The sequence below is a fragment of the Otolemur garnettii genome, unplaced genomic scaffold (assembly GCF_000181295.1).
Source record: "Otolemur garnettii isolate 467f Iridium unplaced genomic scaffold, OtoGar3 scaffold00007, whole genome shotgun sequence".
Classification (NCBI taxonomy): Eukaryota; Metazoa; Chordata; class Mammalia; order Primates; family Galagidae; genus Otolemur; species Otolemur garnettii.
In genome coordinates this window covers 15,481,565-15,500,840 of record NW_003852402.1, presented here as the reverse complement: position 1 = coordinate 15,500,840, position 19,276 = coordinate 15,481,565, and the positions used below count along the sequence as shown (strand labels likewise).

Sequence of the window (19,276 nt, the reverse complement as noted above, 5' to 3'; positions counted from 1 at the left end):
CAACACCTGGCTGTTTTTTGGTTGTAATTGTCATTCTAGTTTGGCAGGCCCAGTCTGGGTTTGAACCCGCCACCTCTGGTGTATGTGGCTGGTGCGCTAGCGGCTGAGCTACAGGCACCGAGCCTTCTTTCTGTCTTTAAAAGTCACACTTTTAGTCATACTTCGTGGATATCCAAGAAGTTGTGCCACGTTTAAAGAGCACCTCCCCTATTTTTGTTCCACGTTATTGCTGATTGCCTAACTATGTGTGACCTTTTGCTGAAACATATTATCTCTACTAGTTTTTCATAAGGTTATTATGTAGCATTTACTTTTGACTTATTAGGAAAAATGATTTCAGATACCTGGAGTACAAAGAGTTCCATATAAAGCCAGATTTCAGATGTCTAAATTATGTCTGTAAAGTAAAATGGTTGGGCATTTTGCTGTCGTTTCCATAGCAATATGTCATTTATTTGTAGCTGTGACTACTGATAGCTAAGCAGTCATAAAATCAGCTTGGTCTTTGCAGCTGGAGCACTTTGATGATAACTTGACTGAGTTATCACCCCTGTATTTCAGCAACTCAGTATGGGAAGAGTTTAGTCCTTTTGGAGGAAAGCTTTGGCAATAATCATGCTTTCTACACATATGGTGTCATTTATCATGTGCTTTGCATATCTTTGCTTCGTAGCTTAGAAATATTTGGAGGACCTAAGCACTCTTTTTAGATCTATGCTAAAAGTCATAGAAGAATTTTATGCAGTTATAAAGTGAATAGTTAGATTCAGTATCAGGACAATTGGAAGTGGCAATCCATATTTCAAATGAGGAAGGACTTTTTTAATGCAGGTTGAGTATCCCTTATGTGAAATGCTTGGGACCAGAAGTGTTCCAATGTTTGGGTTTTTTCAGATTTTGGAATATTGGCGTGATACTTAACAGTTGAACATTGCAAATCTAGAAATCTGAAATTGAAAATGTTCCAGCGGACATTTCCTTTGAGTGTTACGTCCACCCTCAAAAAGTTTTGGATTTTGGAAACCTGGCACAGGGACATGTGTTTGTAGTCCCAGCTACTTGGCAGGCTGAGGCAGGAGCATTACTAGAGCCCAGGAGTTTGAGGCTGCAGTGTGTGGTGATCGCACCTTTGAATACCCACTGCATTCCAGTCTGGGCGAGATAGTGATGACAATTCATCTCTTTAAAAAAAGAAATTTAAAGTTTCATATATTAGAGATTTCAGATTTTTCAGTTAGGGAAACTCAACCTGTATTATGGCTTACTAAAGTATGCAATCAAGTTTATAGTCTGTGTCACTTGAAGAGTGCTGAAATAAAGATTATTGAAACGATCTAGGTGGCCTTCAATTCATGTGATTTAGATTTTAAGTTAACGTGCCTAAAAGTGGGGGCTGATCCAGAAAACTATTGACATTTTAATTTTAGGACTCTATTTTTGTCTCAGATCTTTTCCTGCTGTATCTTTTGCACACTTGGTTTAGTGTCTGTCCCATACAGATCTCTTTTAGTGTTTAGCCTTTCTACTGAGGAGTGAAGTTCATTGGTTAAAGGTTTTCTGTCAAAGATTTTGGAGATATATGACTTGATTCCACTGCAGTGTAGTTACTTTAGAATTGTTTTTCTTTTTTTAACTCCATTGAAATCCACGTAACATTATTTTGAGAGATTGACAAGTAAAAATTAACTTTAGCTTTTCACAGAGAAAAATTCTGTTCTAATATTTGTGACTGGCTATTGAAAGACCAAGGGAGAACGTAGAGATAGTATGTTACACATGTGCTGTCACCATCAGAGTAAGTGCAGCTTAATGTGCTTGCTAAGAATCTGGTTTTTATCTGTTTGTTTAAAGATTAGAACTGATAATTTTTTTGGGGGCGGGGGTAGAGACATTCTCTCACTCTATCGCCCTCAGTAGAGTGCTGTGGCATCACAGCTCATAGCAACCTCCAACTTCTGGGTCTAGCTTATTCTCTTGCCTCAGCCTCCAGAGTAGCTGGGACTACAGGCACCTGCCACAATGCCTGGCTATTTTTTTGTTGCAGTTTGGCTGGGGCCACGTTTGAACCTGCCACCCTCAGTATATGGAACTGGCACCCTACCCACTGAGCCACAAGCGCTGCCCAGAACTGATAATTTTTTAGGATTGCCTTCCTTTAATCCATGAAAGACTGTTTTAATGAATTTGTGTAGTTGTTAAATAGTGGAGTTTATTTCCACTATTCCTTTTAAGAAATGCATTGTATCAAACTGGAGGTTAAAAGCCTGCAAAAATTAAAGTACAGAAAAAGGGTTTGTGTGCTGAGAACTCCTTGTTTGTTAAACATAAAAATTTTTGACCAAAACAAGTTATGTTATTTGAACAAATATTTTAAAATTCGAACAGTAAATTTAATTCCAAAACTTGATATGCTAGTTATCTGTGCTGTGGGTCAAATGGTAGCACAGTTTCTGTTGTCAGTAACTTAAGAGTTGCTTGACTAGGTTGTTCTGACTCAGGATCATTCATGAATCAAGATATCAGATGCTGGGCACAATGTCATGCATCTGTAGTCCCAGCCACTTGGGAGACTGAAGCAGGAAGATTCATTGAGGCAAGGAGTTCAGGGCTGTAGTTTGCTGTCATCACATTAGTGAACAGCCTGGGCATCACAGTAAGACCCCTTTCCAGAAAGAAATTTGAAAAGCCAGGGCTGTAGTCACTGAAAGCTGAATTGGAGCTAGAGTGTTTGCTTCCACAAAAGCTCACCCATATGGCAGTTGGCAGAAGACTGCAGGTCCTCATTGGTAAGAGGCTGTTGTTTCTTGCCACTGGAAGTTCTCACAGTCTGCTTGAGTGTCTTCATGACTTGAAGGCAGCTTCCCCCAGAAAGCACTCTAGGAAATACAGCAATCAGGAAGCTACGGTGCCTTTTATGACCCAGCCTCCACAGTCACATAGAAGTAAAGCATTAAGATTAGCCTACACTCAGAAGAGGATTAGTCTCCACTTTTCGAAGGGAATGTCAGAGAATTTGTGAAGATTTTAAAAACCACCACAGTTGGCCAAAACAATACACAATGTCTATTTAGCTTTCTCCTACATTTTTAAAACTTTCAGTAACTTTACATCTGATCCTAAAGTATGTAAATCAAATTTGCAGAATATAGACCCCTGAAGGTCAAATATAGAATGTTAGAATCATAAAATTTTGAGCTGGAAAGGACCTGGTTGTGCCATTTCTTTACACAAATTTGAAAAACGAAGGTAGAGGAAGTTTTGTGACAGTAGTAGGTGTACTATCTGTTTCTGTCATTGGTGTTATATTAGGACAGACATCTTAGGTCTCTTTTTTGTTGTTATAGTTTTGTTTTGTTTGGGCCGGAGCCAGGTTTGAACCTCCCAGCTCTGGTATATGGGGTGGGAGCCCTACTCCTTTAGCCACAGGCGCCGCCCAACACCTCAGGTCTTTTGACCATTATATGGATGTGCTTTCTCCTGGACTCGGGGTGATGTCCTTGATGTTCTGTGTTGGCACTTGGGATTTGCTTTTCCCTTCCTCTCTCTCGTGTGTGCAAGAGAACTGAGAACTAGAGTATCAAAGCTGAACTAGATAGTTATCCTCAGGTTTTATCTTCTCTGAGTAGCTAAGGGAAGAATTTTAATGCAAGCGTAACTCTTCTCCTAACTTCTAAGAAGCAGATTATTACTTTTCCAAGGTTGAGTGAGATTATGCTCTGTTTCTTGATGTGGCATAATTTTAGGCAAATGTGTGAAGAGGTAAGCCTTAGTACCGTATGGAATCTACAAAGACCTGCCTTGTTGCTGCCACCTTGAAACCCTTGAGTGGGTTTCTTAAACCTGTTAAGTGCACTCCTAGTTTTTAAAAATCTCATCTTAACCCTGTACAAAGTATGGCTTGCTATCTATAGAGTGGTAAGGTACAACAGCCTGAATACAAGTGATTTGACAATTCTCCGAAAAATTAATCTTGTGACAACACTAATTGAGGTTGTGCTTATTTTCAGCAATGTGTATTTTCTGATTCACTGTCCTTTAACTGTTTTTAATTTGCCTTCATAATTGTGACCAATTGTCTCCACTGTATCTCCTGGCCTTCTTTTTTCATGATGAAGCTCTTAGAATATTTACAAATTTTAGAAGATAGTACACATGCAAAAAGTGTTTCAGAATGTTTGTTTTCCTCTTTCTAATCAGAATTTCTGTTTCAGGTTCTTCTGCGGCTTGGGCTATGGCTGCCAATGCCAGATGGCACCATTTCTGAGAGAAGAGAGCTAGCTTTTGCTTAGAAGTAATACCCACAAACAATGCCAAATTAGCATAAGCAAATGTCAGTGAGTTAACACAAAGCCAACACTTTCTATCTTTTCTTTCCTTCCTAGGCCATGGGTGTTGAGAGTGACCAGGAAATTGTACAGATGATTGGAACAGAAGAGCATGTGATAGCTGCATTTGGGCCCAGTTTGGAAGAGTGCCAGAAAGCTCAGATTTTCACACAGATGCAGGTGTGTCTTTTCATGTTGTCCTTTGCTATGAAATGGAATTGAAGATTTAATGCTGCTCATTGATAAAGCTTTGGATGCAGTGGCTTGGAGCTTTTTTGGGAAGGGTGCTGGGGAGGATGGGAGATATGGTAGAGACATTTCTTTGACTCATTTCTATAGGAATTGGAAGAAGGGTTTGCTTAGAAAAATTATCAGTTTGTGGTATCTAATTTAGAAGAGGAATATGTGGCCAAGAGGCTTTTGTTTTGATATAATAGCAAGTACTATTTTTCTTCCTTATTTGCTTGGGTGACGATATATTTTAAAAAATACAGCAACTTTAGTGTAGAGGATTGGGGGAGGGGTCAGGGATTTCTCCTTAATATCCTTTCCCTCCCTATTTTAGTGGCTTTATGCATCCAGTTTTCTATGGTTTGTATTCATTTTCCTGAATTCCCAGGGTTACTTTATGTAGCAAGAAAGGCCCTAGCAGGAGCAGTCTGCTTTACCATTGCAGAGCCTTTGTCACCTGCCTAGCGTTCCTGGTTGGAACTCAGTTACTTTAGGACAAGACTCAAAGGTGAAAATAGGGAGAGATACATAAGTGCTGAATATTATAAAAATAATTGTACTTCCCTTCTCGCATGGGAGGGAACCCTAATAGCTATACTTAGGATTTTTAGTCCCTATTTGCAAAGTGCTTTTATAAGCGTAAATCAATGGCAGTATTCCCCATAGCCATCCTGGGAGATGAGAATTCCCTACCATAGAGGATAGTATATAGTTCTTTCTTATCCCATATGTATATTGTCTATTGTGTAGGTTACTTAAATGACAAGATAAAAATTCTAGGTTGCTTTTTTCTTGTCATCTAGGATGTTTGTAGAGAAAGCATTTCCCCATTATGTATTTTTTAGTATGTGTTTAGAAATCAAATCAGTCTCAACATTTTTGTAGACTAAGCCAAACTTACAGAAAGATTGTCAGATATAAGTGTATATGATTCTGAAGCACAAATCAGTAAGGATTATTCTCATCACTCTCTTCCTCTTTTTTCTACGGCTAGTTAATTATTGACTGTAGCTGTTGGGCAGGCAACCCAGGAAAAGGTGGGTGAAGTTGTTTGGATTTAGGATCCTGTTTTGGGCCTTTTTAAAAAGTGAAATATTTGGTAGGCACAAATCTTTGTTACAAACTTAAGTAATATTGGGCAACAGTTCCAAGAACATGAAGAGAAAGCATTAAGAAATATCCAGGAAGTAGAAATATATAATCTACCCTGAGAACAGGAATAATTGGTTCAGTTTGGGGAAATACTATTCTTTAAAGCTGCACAGGACCCTGGAAGAGCAGTGGCTTTTATGAGCTCCATTATGCATCTTATTACAGACTTCATCGTTGTGATCAAATTGCCCTAGCACTTTAAAGCTGTTTTTTGCAGAAGCTAAACAATAGGTTGGAAAATCATTCATTTATTTCTGTTAAATAAGTCCTGACAGAAAATTTTTAGCTAACTGAATTAGGCCAAATTAGTGAAAAGGTAGCAGGAATCTATAATTAGTTAACGTAAGAAAGGCAAATGTTCCTTTCTTCCTAAAAAGGAAGCATAACTTTGAAAGTGCTTGTACTCTGTGTACTGGATTAAGGGCATATGTTAGTTATTGCAACTAATAAAAGGGTACAGAGGCACAAGTTATCCAAAATTGTTGATACATTGAACATATTATCACTTATGAAAACATGAATGGTGCTATTCTAAATGAAAATGTAGCAAGTATACTTTATCTTATAGAACTTTTGAAGATGTGGCCTAAATGGGTTGTTTAAAACCTGTGATTTTTTTTTTTTTTTTTTGTGCCTCCCTCTTTAGTTTCCACCATTTCTTCTGTTTCTGTACTGGTCATGTACATGTTATATAATCATTGTCTTGTAGGTATGGTGTATAGAGAAAAAAATTATTACCTTTTTTGAGGGGGATACGATTACTAGGGGTATCATTTCGACCTATTTGTGAATAGTTCAGGCTGTTAATGCATCAGACCTCACACTATGAAACCCTGGCAGTGTAATTAATGTATTCCAGGGAAAAGATGACTTTTTGCTACATTGTAATAGCTACCTTGCTCTCCTGTGTTCTTCCATTTTTTTCCTCATAGAAGTGAAGAATCTTTAGCTTTTCCCCCAGGGAACCAAAAAGCCAAAATTTAATGAAGTTTAGGGCAAATGAAACTGCCTATCTACTCATGGTTCCCGCCAACTGCCGACTTGCTTTAATCAGCTCCTTAGTACTACTTACTACTAGGTCATTGCAGCAAGTGTTTTCAAAGTCTTAGTTTATCTTAATGTGGTAATGGCATTTTAATACTAAAGATCCTAGATTTGATGTCCAAATCTTATCACAGAAGAGGGAGTTCCGTTTAGTTGTAAGCACTGTAGTAGTCATTTCAAGTCAAAGAAAATAATGACAAAAGTGCCCAGCCTTAAAGTCTAATAAGAAAAATATGTAAATACTTAACATATAATGTGGTATAAACATAAATGAAAGTACTCAATTCTATGCATAAGGAATTAAAATTTCAGAGAAAGAGAAGTGGGTTGAGAAAGCCTTTGGAGCAGAAGTGATACCTGATATAGGTTTTGAAGTATGAAAAAGCAATTTCCCAGGCAAGTAATTAGGGCAGGAATTCCAGGGTAAAGAATCAGAGATTCTAGTAGCCCTTTCTTCTGATAAACTGAAAGCTAGTTTTAAAAAATGCACATAGTGATTACAGAATAATAAGATCCACATGGTCCTCTTCTTAGACACATTATTATGGAAAAATTTCATCATACACAGTGTATAGAATAGCATTATGGACCCTCATGTTCCCAGCACTCAACCTTCAGTAGTTATCAACACTGTGATGTTCATTATTTTATCGAACTGTCCATTCACTTCTCACTCCCTCTTGATTATATTTTAGTACTGCATTCTTTTTTTTTGTTTTTTAGTAAATTTATTAACCCTAAAATGTAAAAGTCTTAATCGTGTGGCTTTTATAAGATACGCATTATTTTCAATATTCTAGAAAGTTTTCTCATGCCCTTTCCTGGTCAGTTTTCTCTTTTACCTTCTTATTTTTTTCCCTATTCTGATTTTTGCACCATAGATTAGTTTTGCCTGTTTCAGAACTTCATGTATGGAATTAAGCAGTATATACTCTTGGGCTCAAGCAGTTCTCTTGCTTCAGTCTCCCAAGTAGCTGGAACTACAGGCACCAGCCACAGTGCCTGAGTAGTTTTTCTGTTTTTAGTAGAGATGGAGTGTCCCTCTTACTCAACTGGTCTCAAACTCCTGAGCTCAAGCAATCCACTCACTTTGGCCTCCGAAAGTGCTAGGATTACAGGCATGAACCATCATGCCTGCCTTTCTAGACTCTCTTGCTGAGCATATTGTCTGAGATTCATCCAAATTTTATTCCTTATGTCAATAAGCCATGTACTTCATTCCTTTTTATTGCCAAGTAGCATTCCATTGAATGACTGTATCACAGTTTGTTTTTTGGTAGATGGACATTTTTTTTTCAGTCTTTAGCTGTTATAAACAAAGTTACTGTTAAAAAAATCTTCTTGCTGATAGGTTTTCATTTCTCTTGGATAAATACATAAGAATAGAATTGCTGAATTAGAGAGAAGTTGTGTATATAACTTTATATATACCTTGGTGTATATAAAGGCATATATATGATTATACCATTTGTCAGTCCTATTAGCAGGCTGTGAGACTTCTGATTGCTTGCTCTCCTATATTCCTCACTAACATTTGATGTTGTCTGTCTTTTGGGGGATATAGTGGTATCTTATCGTCTTGATTTTCAATTCCCTGATGATGTTGAACATTTTTTCATGTGTTTATCGGCTGTGTTTTCTTCTTTGTGAGGAGTTTAAATTATTGGCTCATTTTATTTAGTAAGTTATCTTTTTATTATTAAATTTGAGTCATTTAAAAAAAAATAATCCTGGATATAAATTCCTTATCAGATTTGTCAGTTTTATGTACCATAAATACTTTATCCCATTGCTTCCCTATTCATTTTCTTAATAGTCCTATAACTTTGAAAAAATCTAATTACCAGGAGGTTTTTTTTTCTTTGTTTGCATTTTATGTTTGCATTCTATTGCATTTCCTTTGTTCTGTTTTAAAAAATCTTTCCCTGCCCCAAAGTCAGGAAAATATTCTCTGATGTTTTCTTGTAGGAACTTCATAGTTTTGTTCTTATGTTTGGTTTAAAATCAATCTTAAATTAATTTTTCTATTTGGTGTAAGGTAAGGGTCAAGATTAATTTTTTACTTTTTGGATATTCAGTTGTTTCAACACCATTTGTTGAGAAGACTTTCCCTTCTTTGTTATATTGCCATGGCTTTTGTCAGAAATCAATTGACTGTATACTATAGGTTTATTTCTGAACTTTTTACTTTGTTCTGTTCTATTTGTTCTTAAAACAGTATCTCACTATTTTGATTACTGTAGCTTAATGAAATCAGGTAAATACTCTAGCTTTTCTCTTTCAGTATTGTTTTAGTTATTTCAAGCCCTTCACATTTCTATGTAAATTTTAGAATTAGTTGATTTTTGTTTTTTAAAAAGTCTGCTAAGATTATAATTAGCAGTTATAAATTTATTGGTGAGGTTGGAGAGAATTTTAATGGAATTTTAACAGTAAACTACTGTTAACACTATTGAATTTTTCAGTCCACAGAAATGTCATAACCCTTAATTAATTTAGGCTTTGTTTTCTCTCAGAGGTATTTCATAACTTTCAGTATAGAGGTCTGAAATGGTGTGATTCCTTTTTGAGAGGAAGGAAGCACTGCCCCCAAATGTTACCTGTCCTCTATGAGTAAAGAATTGATGGCTGCTTTACATATGCATGCATACATACACATGACATATATATATATTTTCAGTAGAACCTCTGTAAGTTGACCCCTTAAAGCACTGTAACAAACTGGTCAACAGAAGGAACTAGGATAAATACATGTGGGGCATATCTGGTCTGTGAAAACTAGATCAACTTAAGGTGTTCAAAGTAGGGAAGTTGTCAATAATGGGGGTTCTACTGTATCTTACTTATCTGTGTTTAAATTTCCTACAATGAGAATATATCAATTTTATAGTAAGAAAACACATTTTAAAATAAGAAGAGAACCAGTTTATTAGGCAGTATGTTATACTATTTTGTCACTCAAACATGATATATGATAAGTACTGATTTCAGCCAGATCCAGTGCAACCAGGGTCTTATCTTTTTTTCTTACAGTGTATATATGGTTAGCTGCTTAGTAAACTTTCTCCCATGTTGTCATTCAAATGTTACTGTAATCTGTTTCTTAATAGGCATTAAAATATATAGGGAACAAAGTAAGAAGGCAAAGGATGTGGGGAGGTGGACCAAAGAAAACCAAAATAGAAGAAGCAAGAGAGCTCCTGGCTTCTACAATTCTGACCCATGTACCAGTGAGTAATGCATTTCTGTGTATGAATAATGATGATTGTGGTGTCTGTGAATTTGTTAAGAATTATGAATTAAGAGTTTATATTATTTAAAGTCTCGTTCCTTAGGAGAGAATCCTAAAGAAGACTGTACTGCCCCCACTGGAAATAATCTTCCTCTGTCAGTAATTTATTTGTACTCAGAGAATGTTAGCTATATCATCATCACCATTATGGTCATTCTTTCACGTTTCTTCTTTCAACCTTAAGGTATAGTTACTTTATATTCATACATATATTAGTGCTGCCTCTAGATTCCATGGTTTTGAAGAACAGAGATAAGGTATCTTACATGTTTTTAAAATAAAAAAGCTTACGGTGCTTGCCCATATATATATATATGTAGAGAGAGAGAGACTGAGAGAGACTTGTTGTGGTAAAATATACATAGTTTGCCATTTTAAGTGTATAGTTTTATGACCTTAAGTATAGTCATGTTATTGTATTTCTATAGTAGATACTTTTTTTTTTTTTTTTGCAGTTTTTGGCTGAGACTGGGTTTGAACTTGCCAACTCTGACATATGGGGCTAGAGGCCTACTTTTGAGCCACAGGCGCTGCCCTACAATAGATACTTTTTAACATGTGTATTGGATGAATTAATCCCCAAGACCTTGAATTTTAGAGTTTTCATTGTCCAGCGTTCTTCACTTACATTGAAGATTCTCTGATCCAAACATGGATGATTCACCTTGTCACCTTCCAGTCAGAGCAGTAGGATTTATTTTCTGACCCTTGAACTAGTGCATAGTATTTATTTTTTATTAACTTATCCTTAAACAGAAATTGGCTATATCAGCATGTGGGGTGTTGGCAAGAATCATTCCCACCTTCCTTGCTTTAATGTATAGGTACGCTATTCTTTTTAAGTTATAGAATTATTTGTTAGACTGTCTTAGTAACCACATAGTTTGGTTTATAATGAGTTAATGTGGGCAGTATTCATCAATGATCTAATTTAGTGGTTGCAAACTGAATCTTCAGGGAGTGATTGTTAAATAATGAAAAGTCAGGGTATATCTGTGGAAGTGGAGACCACCCAAGCACATTCAAATACAATTTTTTTATGTTGAAATACCTTTTGAGCCAGATATAGGTATTTGATCTGCCCTTTGGCTGCCATTTATACAAGGTTGGACAGTTAAGTTGGAGAACTCATCCTATTGCTGAATATCACTACAGTTGCCTTTGAAGCACTTTTTCTAGGATGGACTCACAAACCTAATTGTCAGACCTTGTATGTGTCCTTGATTTAATCCAAAGAGATAGCAAATTCTTGAGGTTAAAGCTGGGTCTGAACTGAATATTAAGGTCATTTGGATTATTGAAAAGCCAGCTTGAAATTCAAAATAGCAAAAATGGATGGTGGAAACAAGGACTTTGGTGCCTAAAAGATAATTGTTCAAATCCTGGTTTTCTGCATCCTAGCTGTTTTACTCTGGGAAAATTTTAACTTTTCTAAGCTCCATTTTTTTCACCTGTCTAATAAAAGTGTAATAATAATTATTTTCTCACAGGGATCTTGCGATGATTCAGTATGATGTACATGAGGGTCCATATTTTCTATGGATGCCCACATAGCTAGAGTCTCTGTTAGAATCCTCATGTCAAAATCCTCTTTTGTATAAAGAACTTTTGGCTAATTAAAGAGTCTTAGCTGATAGAATGCTGGCTATTGACATTTGTTTAATTAGGTTGATAAAGGTAATTATTTGCACTTCCATGTAGTTGCATTGAGCCTAAATTGACATTTTTAAATTTTGGTTGTGCATAATCCAGTGAGGAGGAAAATGAGAATAGAAGAGCCAGGAAAAAGATCTTCCTTTTCCAGAATGGTTTAACACAGTATATACCTAAATGTCATAAGAAAGGTGACTTTTGGTGATACAGGGACAGCTTGATTTAAGTAATTATGTACTTATTAAAAAGAATACAATGAGCACATCAAATCCATTTTTGTGATACGTGTGACTGGTTTTATTGCATAAAATGAAGCATTAAAATGTGTTGTTTAAAGATGAACAAAAATAAAACTGAGTACTATGGAGACATGGTAGTTCCATGACAGTGGAACTTTAATGACTAAACTGTGGAAAGCACTCATTTAAGTGTGTTAACATAGACGGGGAAAATTGGCAGGATGTTCATTGGTTCCCAGCGCTTGTACTTGAGGTTGGCTTGCAGAAGCCTTTTTATGGTACCCTGTCCTCTCACTTCCTTGAGGGGCTGTGGTTCTCAAAGAGCATTCCCTGGACTATTTAACATTATCATCACCAGGGAACTTCTTAGAAATACTTGAATCTTACCCCAGGCCTAGTGAATCAGAAACTCTGGGGATGGGTCCCAGCAATCTGTAGTTTAAAAAGCCTTCCAGGTGATTCTGATGCATACTAAAGTTTGAAACCACTGCTCTAAGGATGGTTAGGCTCCAGAATTCCTAAACCCCAGACCTTGCTTTCCTCCATGCTAATATTAAAATGTCTTCAGAGTTCTGTTTCAGCATTCCAAATTCATGTGTTAGTTCTTTTTTTCTCCCTTCTTTAGATAATTCATAGGTTAATATCCCAAAGGCATATCTGAACTATTATTGGCATTCTACCAAAATTGTTGCCAGCCTCCATAATCTCTAGGAATAGTCCTGGAAAAATGTGCTAAGTATTAATTTGTTATTTCTAATTAGACCTAGGGTTTGCTTTTTAGCATATAGTCATTAAAAGGGGGGATGAGGCCAGGTGCAGTGGCTCATGCCTATAATCTCAGTCCTTGGGAGGCCAAGGAGGGTAGATTGCCTGAGTTCACAGGTTCGAGACCAGCCTGAGCCAGAGCAAGACTTCATCTCTAAAAAATAACCAGGCATTGTGGCTTGTGCCTGTAGTCCCAGCTACTCAGGCTGAGGCAAGAAAATTGCTTAAGCCCAGGAGTTTGAGGTTGCTGTGATACCACAGCACTCTACCGAGAGTGACAAAGTGAAACTGTCTCAAAAAAGAAAAAAATAATAAAATAAAATAAAAGGGGGAATGAAATTTTAGAGTTCAATACTAGGGAGGTGATGGACTCTACCTTAGTGAAGAACTTTATAAAGTACAGTACAGTGGGTGCATTTGCTATAAATATCCATATTTATTTCTACTCACAAATGTCTTGGGACTCTACCAATATTTATGCAAAAGGAAAATGTGAAATGGCTTTGTTGAAAATTGAAAATTTGGTTAATGGAAGTTTGCTTCATTTTTCTCATTAATAAGAAAGATAACTACAACTAGAAGAGTTAAGTATTTCATTTTAACTCGCCATATTCAGATCAGAAAAAATAAGGTTTAAAGATTGGTACCTGAATGGAGGACCATATAGCTTTGGAAATAGCACCTGAGAATGTGAATTACTTATAGTTGCCCAGAAACTGGAGTTGTTTTTTTTGTTCGTTTGTTTTTTGCTTGATGTTAGAGGATAGACAAGAGACTACTTATTTTTGAGACAGAGTCTCTCTTTTTTGCTCTCAGTAGCTGTGGCATCATAGCTCACAGCAACCTCAAACTCTTGGTTTCAAGAGATTCTCATGTCTCAGCCTCCTGAGTAGCTGGGACAACAGGTGACCACCATAACTCCTGGCTATTTTTCAGAAAGGGGGTCTCACTCTGGCTCAGGCTGGTCTGTGAGCTGAGGCAGTCCACCTGCCTTGAATTGCTAGGGTTATAGGTGTGAGCCTCTGGGCTGGGCCTAGAGACTCCTTTTTAAAGATCTTTTATTAGTGTAATTGTTTTATGGGTCAAGATGATAAAATAGCTTTTAGAGCTTTTTCTTTTACCCATTTCAAATACATTTCTTTGAACATGTTCTAAAGTACTCAGTAATAGAGTATAAATTAACTTAGAGAAGAAATAAAACTTCCTTTAAAGGAGAATAAACTTTTGAAATCCATACAGAATTCTAATATTAAGTGGAATTCCTTAACAATAACAATAAAATGTATGAAGAAGAATGCTTACTGTTCTTTTAAATCAAGCTTGGCTGAATTATTGTCATAATGATAAGCTTAATAAAAAGGATCTTGTTGGGATTTTAGTAAATTAGATTAAGGTAGTAAAAAGGAAATTTTCTAGTAGTATGTATCCTTTCTGGAAAGGCCTACAAAATATTCCTTGAAATTGACAAAAGCTTAGACCACACTCAGAATTCACCTTGTTAGATGTAGGGACCTACAATTATTTTACTAGTTCTAACTTAATGCTTTGGAGTCAGATTTATTCATATGGGTTTCAGCATTTGTACTAGAGAAGATTGGCTAGAACATTTGTAGCAGATTCATGCCCCAGTTTATCCACTCATTTACTCCCCAGATAATCTGTTGCATGCTAAACAATGTTTTAGTATGAGGCTATAGCCATCTGAAGGCTCAGCTGGGCTGGATGTCCAAGATGGCTTCTTCACTCATATCTCTAGCTCCTCAGTCCTTTTCCATGTAGTCTCCCTCTCTGCACAGCAGAGTGAGTGTTCTTGACTTCTAACATGGTGTCTGAGGACTCTAAGAGAAAGGAAGTAGAAACTTCCAGTTTAATTAAAGGATAAGCCTGGAATTGGTTTGGTATCATTTCTGCCGTAGTCTCTTGGTCAGCTCATCACAGGCTAATTGCAAGGGGATAATGGACTCCACCTGTAATGAATGACTGGCACAAAGTATATAGGAAGGAAAGAAGTAGATAGTAGTTGTCTTTGAAGAAAAGGAACTGAGTATAAAGATCAAAAGTCATCAGATCGCCCTCAAGGAAGTTTACAGACTAGTTGAATTTCTTTGAATAGGGAGAAACATAATTTAGTATTTTCTCACTTAGTTGTTATAACATTGGTTCTTTTCTTGGAGCGTCTTAAATTTTAGTATGCATTTTCTTAAAATTTTTCTCTAATTTCTGAATTACAGGTTAAGGAATTCAATTTCCGAGCCAAATGTATCTATACTGCAGTGATGGTGCGAAGAGTAATTCTGGCACAAGGAGATAATAAAGTTGATGACAGAGACTATTATGGTAACAAGCGATTGGAATTGGCAGGACAGGTGATTTAATTATTTTATGTCAACATCCTTCTTTAATGAGAATTAATTTGGTTTTCATTTTAGATAGGAAGAAAAGGCATTTAAATGATGTATAGATTACATGTTTGAAGTATAAACACTTTATATGACTTAACCATCTCTTAGACCTAAGGATTTAACTGTGAAAGCATTAATTATTTAAATGTTGATAGTATATTACCTACATTTTGTCTTTTGTGGAGATGTTTACTTTCATTTTGTATAGTGGAAGTAAAGTATGACGTTAAGTAATGTAATATATTCAATTAACAAATACTTATTAAACATCTATTATGTTCTAGCTGTACTTCTAGATATCTCACCCCAATTCTGTTAATCTTCCAGAGTGCTACTAAAATTATTTAAGACCCAAATATGATATTCCTGCTCCTGTGCTCAAGCTATTTGAATGGCTGCCCATTCCTGAAGGCTGTATTGTCACCACAGTGAAATGTGATGTGGTTAATGGAGGATGCCCGGTTAGAGAAGGAGTGGCAGCCACATCACCTTTCAGAAAATTAGGGTCTATGTTGTTGGAGACAGTCCCCTATTTATGAAACCCATCTGTGTGATTGTTGCAGAGGGCTGGTGGTATGACTGATGAAGAGACTAAGGCTGCTATAATGTAGGAATATGATTATATAAGACACTTACATGCTCCCAATTAGAGGTACTACTTCCCAAGTCCCCTGGAATTTTCCTAGAACATATATACCTGTGAATGATACCACTTAGCCTCGACTGAGATTCTGCAATGCTCAAGCTGCTCTTTTTGTTATTCCTATTTAAACAAATATCTTTAAGTTTTACAAAAACATAATGGTATGATTTTTTAAAAATGTTAATAGTAAAAATAATGAACGTTATAAGATAGCAGGTATATAAATATAAAAAGATAATTCTCAGTAAAATTGCTTTTAAAAAATAACATTTTAGCATTATAAAAAGAATTTTAAACAAAATTTACAGTGAAAACTGAGTCTCCCATTTCTGACTCTCCTTTTCCATATGACTCAGTTCCCCAGTTCCCTTTTCCAGAAATGATCACTTTTTCCATCCTCTCCATTCTGCCAGAGACACTTTATACATATGTAAATATCTTTATTAACTGGCATTGTAAAGTTATAGTATGTAAAATTTTTTCGTTTGGTGTTTTTTCTATTTTTGGAGACTGAGTCTTGCTTTGTTGCTAGGCTGTAGTGCAGTGGTGTAATTATAGCTTACTGCACCCTCAAACACATAGGCTCCTCCTGCCTCAGCCTCCCTCCTCAGTAGCTGGGACTGTATAGGTGCATGCCAATGAACTTGACTAATTTTTCTGTTTTTAATAGAGACAGGGTCTCTCTTTCTTGCTCAAGCTGGTCTTAAAGTCCTTAGGTAAAGTGATCTTCCCACTTCAGCCTTCAGGAGTGCTAGGATTCCACATGTTCCTATGTGTGAATTTATGCTAAGTTCTGTAGGGCTTCTGAGGGGACCTTTGTCAGAGGCAGTTTTGGAGTCAGAATGTAAGGTTCAGAAGAAATATAAAGGAACAGGAACAATTTGTCCTCATTAATTTGAACCAGATTTTCAAAACAAAGTGTATGTTTGAGAATGTTGACTGTTACTGCCAATCCCTTTTTACTTAATGGGGGATTTAATCAGTTAAATGTATCTATTGGTACAGAAATTGACATATACCCACTTTTTTGTACATGGTTTTTTTGTCATGTAAAATTCCATGCATATAAGACTGTACATATTGTGTGTTAAGTCTCATAAGGCAAATACTGATATATTTCCATTCAGTTTAAAAATGAACACAGCACCGTACATTTGAATCTTCCACGTGCCTTTCCTGATTCTTGGATGTCCCTCACATCTGTCTGCTCAAGAGGATCTGCCCGTGTGCCTGCCTGTTCACCTGGTGCAAAGCAATCCCAACACCATTACCTGGGAGCATCACTCAGCAGGCCTGAGCTTCAGATGTAGTTTCAAAGTTTTTTTAAAGCATGAACTTTTAATTGGAATCTCAATATTAAAACAGTTTGAAGCTGAGCCTTTCTAGTTGTGGCCAGGTGTAAGAACTTATTTCTCTGCCTGCTTTACCTTCACTATATAAACACAGTTTGCTTTAGAAAAGGATGTTTAGACTCTTAGGCTTGCAAGATCCTTGATGATATTGTCCCTATGTTGGTGTGACATGATGCAAATTAGTAACACTTAGTCAGTCTACATTGAACTGAAGGACCTGGGGAGGCCAACACCAGCAAGCACTCCTCATGAGAGACAAGGATGTGACTCCCTCCAGCATTCTTCACTGGCTTTTATTGAAGTCTCAGGCATGAGAAAGTACAGCACAGAGGAAAGCTATAAAGAAAGAGTAAGGTTAAAAAATAAGTTTTTCTTTAACTTATGTGATTGAATTCCCAACACATCCTGTTACTGCACTTCTGAATCACCTTAATTTATATGACTTAGGTTTGGAACAATATGCTGTGTCTAGTGAGTATCGTTTTCCATACTGATGACCAGCAGTAATTCTTGACTTTTTCCCAGCTTACTCTGTCCCCAGTGCCTAACACTTTTAACCCTGTGCTCTATCCTACACCTACAAGTCTTTCCAGCCTCATTTCATAAGATGAAGAGCTTATCAGATGTAAGGTGAGCTCCTTACATCTTCCCTAACATACCATATTGGCTCTTTCATCACTTTGACCTTGAGTTATGTCTTCTGCCCATCCCTCGTATCTCTTTCACTCTCCCTCTAACAAGGAGCTCCTACTCATTCATCGTCATTTGGGTTGTCCTCTTTGAAACCATTTGTGACCCCCTAGTATGATTAGTTGCTTTCTCTTCCTTATGCCAATAGTACTTTTTCAAGTCTTTATTATCTTGCAGCAATATATATAATTTTTTATCTACATGCTTCTTTTACTTTTTAGACTACAAGCTCGTTGAGGGCAGAAACCATTTATATTCATCTCTTTGTCCCTATATGAAGTACAGGCCCTGTACTAAGCAGCAGAGTTATGATGGTGACCTAGACTGGTAAGGTGCCTGCTCTCAAGAGCGTGCTTTTTGGTAGAGAAGAGAAACAATGGATAAGTATACAGTAAATAAATATAGTAATTATAGATGATTATAAGTGTTTAAAGAAAACTAGAAACAGGCTAATGTTGAAGGGAGTGTTGGGCTATTGGTGGGAGTAGAGCATTATGTTAGGATGGTCAAGAAAGATATTTTGCAAAAGTGATGTATTTAAAGCAAGCCCTCACACATTAGCTGAGACTTGAACGAGAAAAAGCCGATCTCAGCTGCCATTTCGTGGACACTGGATAAAAGAGAGTATCTGTGGGAGTCCAACAAGTGAGGAGTGGGAAGATCCATCAAAGCGAAAGAAATTGAGCCTCCACACTTAAACCCTAGATTTCAAAATGCTTGGTGAGTCCTGTCCATTGGACTGTAAGGTTTATGTGGGTAATCTTGGAAACAGTGGCAACAAGTCTGAATTGGAACTGGCGTTTGGCTATCATGGACCACTCTGAAATGTGTGGGTTGCTAGAAACTTCCTGCTTTGTTTTTGTTGAATTTAAAGAAGATGCAACTGATGCTGTCCAAGGGCTGGATGGAAGAACACTACATGCTGTATAAGAGTAGAACTGGTGAATGGGGAAAAAAGAAGTTGAAATAGTGACTCACCTCACTCGAGATGATTATCATGGGAAGAGTCCTCCACCTCCCTGCTGATTTCTAAGGAGAAGCTTTTCTCTCAAGCAGGTCCCTTTCTAGAGATGATAGAAGAGAAAGATCATTTTCTCAGGATTAAGCCCTCCTGATCCTTCTGTAACTTTTGAAGCTGATCTAGGTCGAATGAAAGGAAATAGAAGAGCAATTTTCAAGAATTATGTAAGAAATAACTTCATTTGACAGAAGTATATACAGAAAATTAAGTTTTATTTGAGACTTCATAAGCTTGGTACCTTTTAAAAATGTTCTAGCTGTTCAAATCTGTCTCTTGGAACAGTGACACAGAAGACTAATTCTTTATAGTTTAAAATGGATCATATGAAGCATGTAATACAAAGAATAGTTACTTTACTATGTTCCTTTAAGCAAAATTGAACTTGCTTTGACCTTTAGTTTTGTATGGACTGATAATCCTCAATCCTGCCCAAAACCTAAAGTGTGGTTTTTTTTTTTTTTTTTTTT

The 19,276-nt window shown here is 36.6% G+C and overlaps 1 protein-coding gene and 1 pseudogene across 4 annotated transcripts in view; both read left to right on the top strand.

The window, feature by feature from the left end:
- POLR3B (RNA polymerase III subunit B) overlaps window positions 1–19,276 on the top strand; it is a 134,827-nt gene that overhangs the window by 28,093 nt on the left and 87,458 nt on the right. For all 4 annotated transcript variants that reach the window (XM_023509414.1, XM_003783280.3, XM_023509415.1 and 1 more), the window contains exons 10-12: window positions 4,383–4,505; window positions 9,863–9,982; window positions 14,933–15,067. In XM_023509414.1, coding sequence (XP_023365182.1) covers window positions 4,383–4,505; window positions 9,863–9,982; window positions 14,933–15,067 — 378 coding nt within the window. The remainder of the gene's footprint in view (window positions 1–4,382; window positions 4,506–9,862; window positions 9,983–14,932; window positions 15,068–19,276) is intronic.
- LOC105888464 lies at window positions 18,363–18,921 on the top strand (annotated as a pseudogene).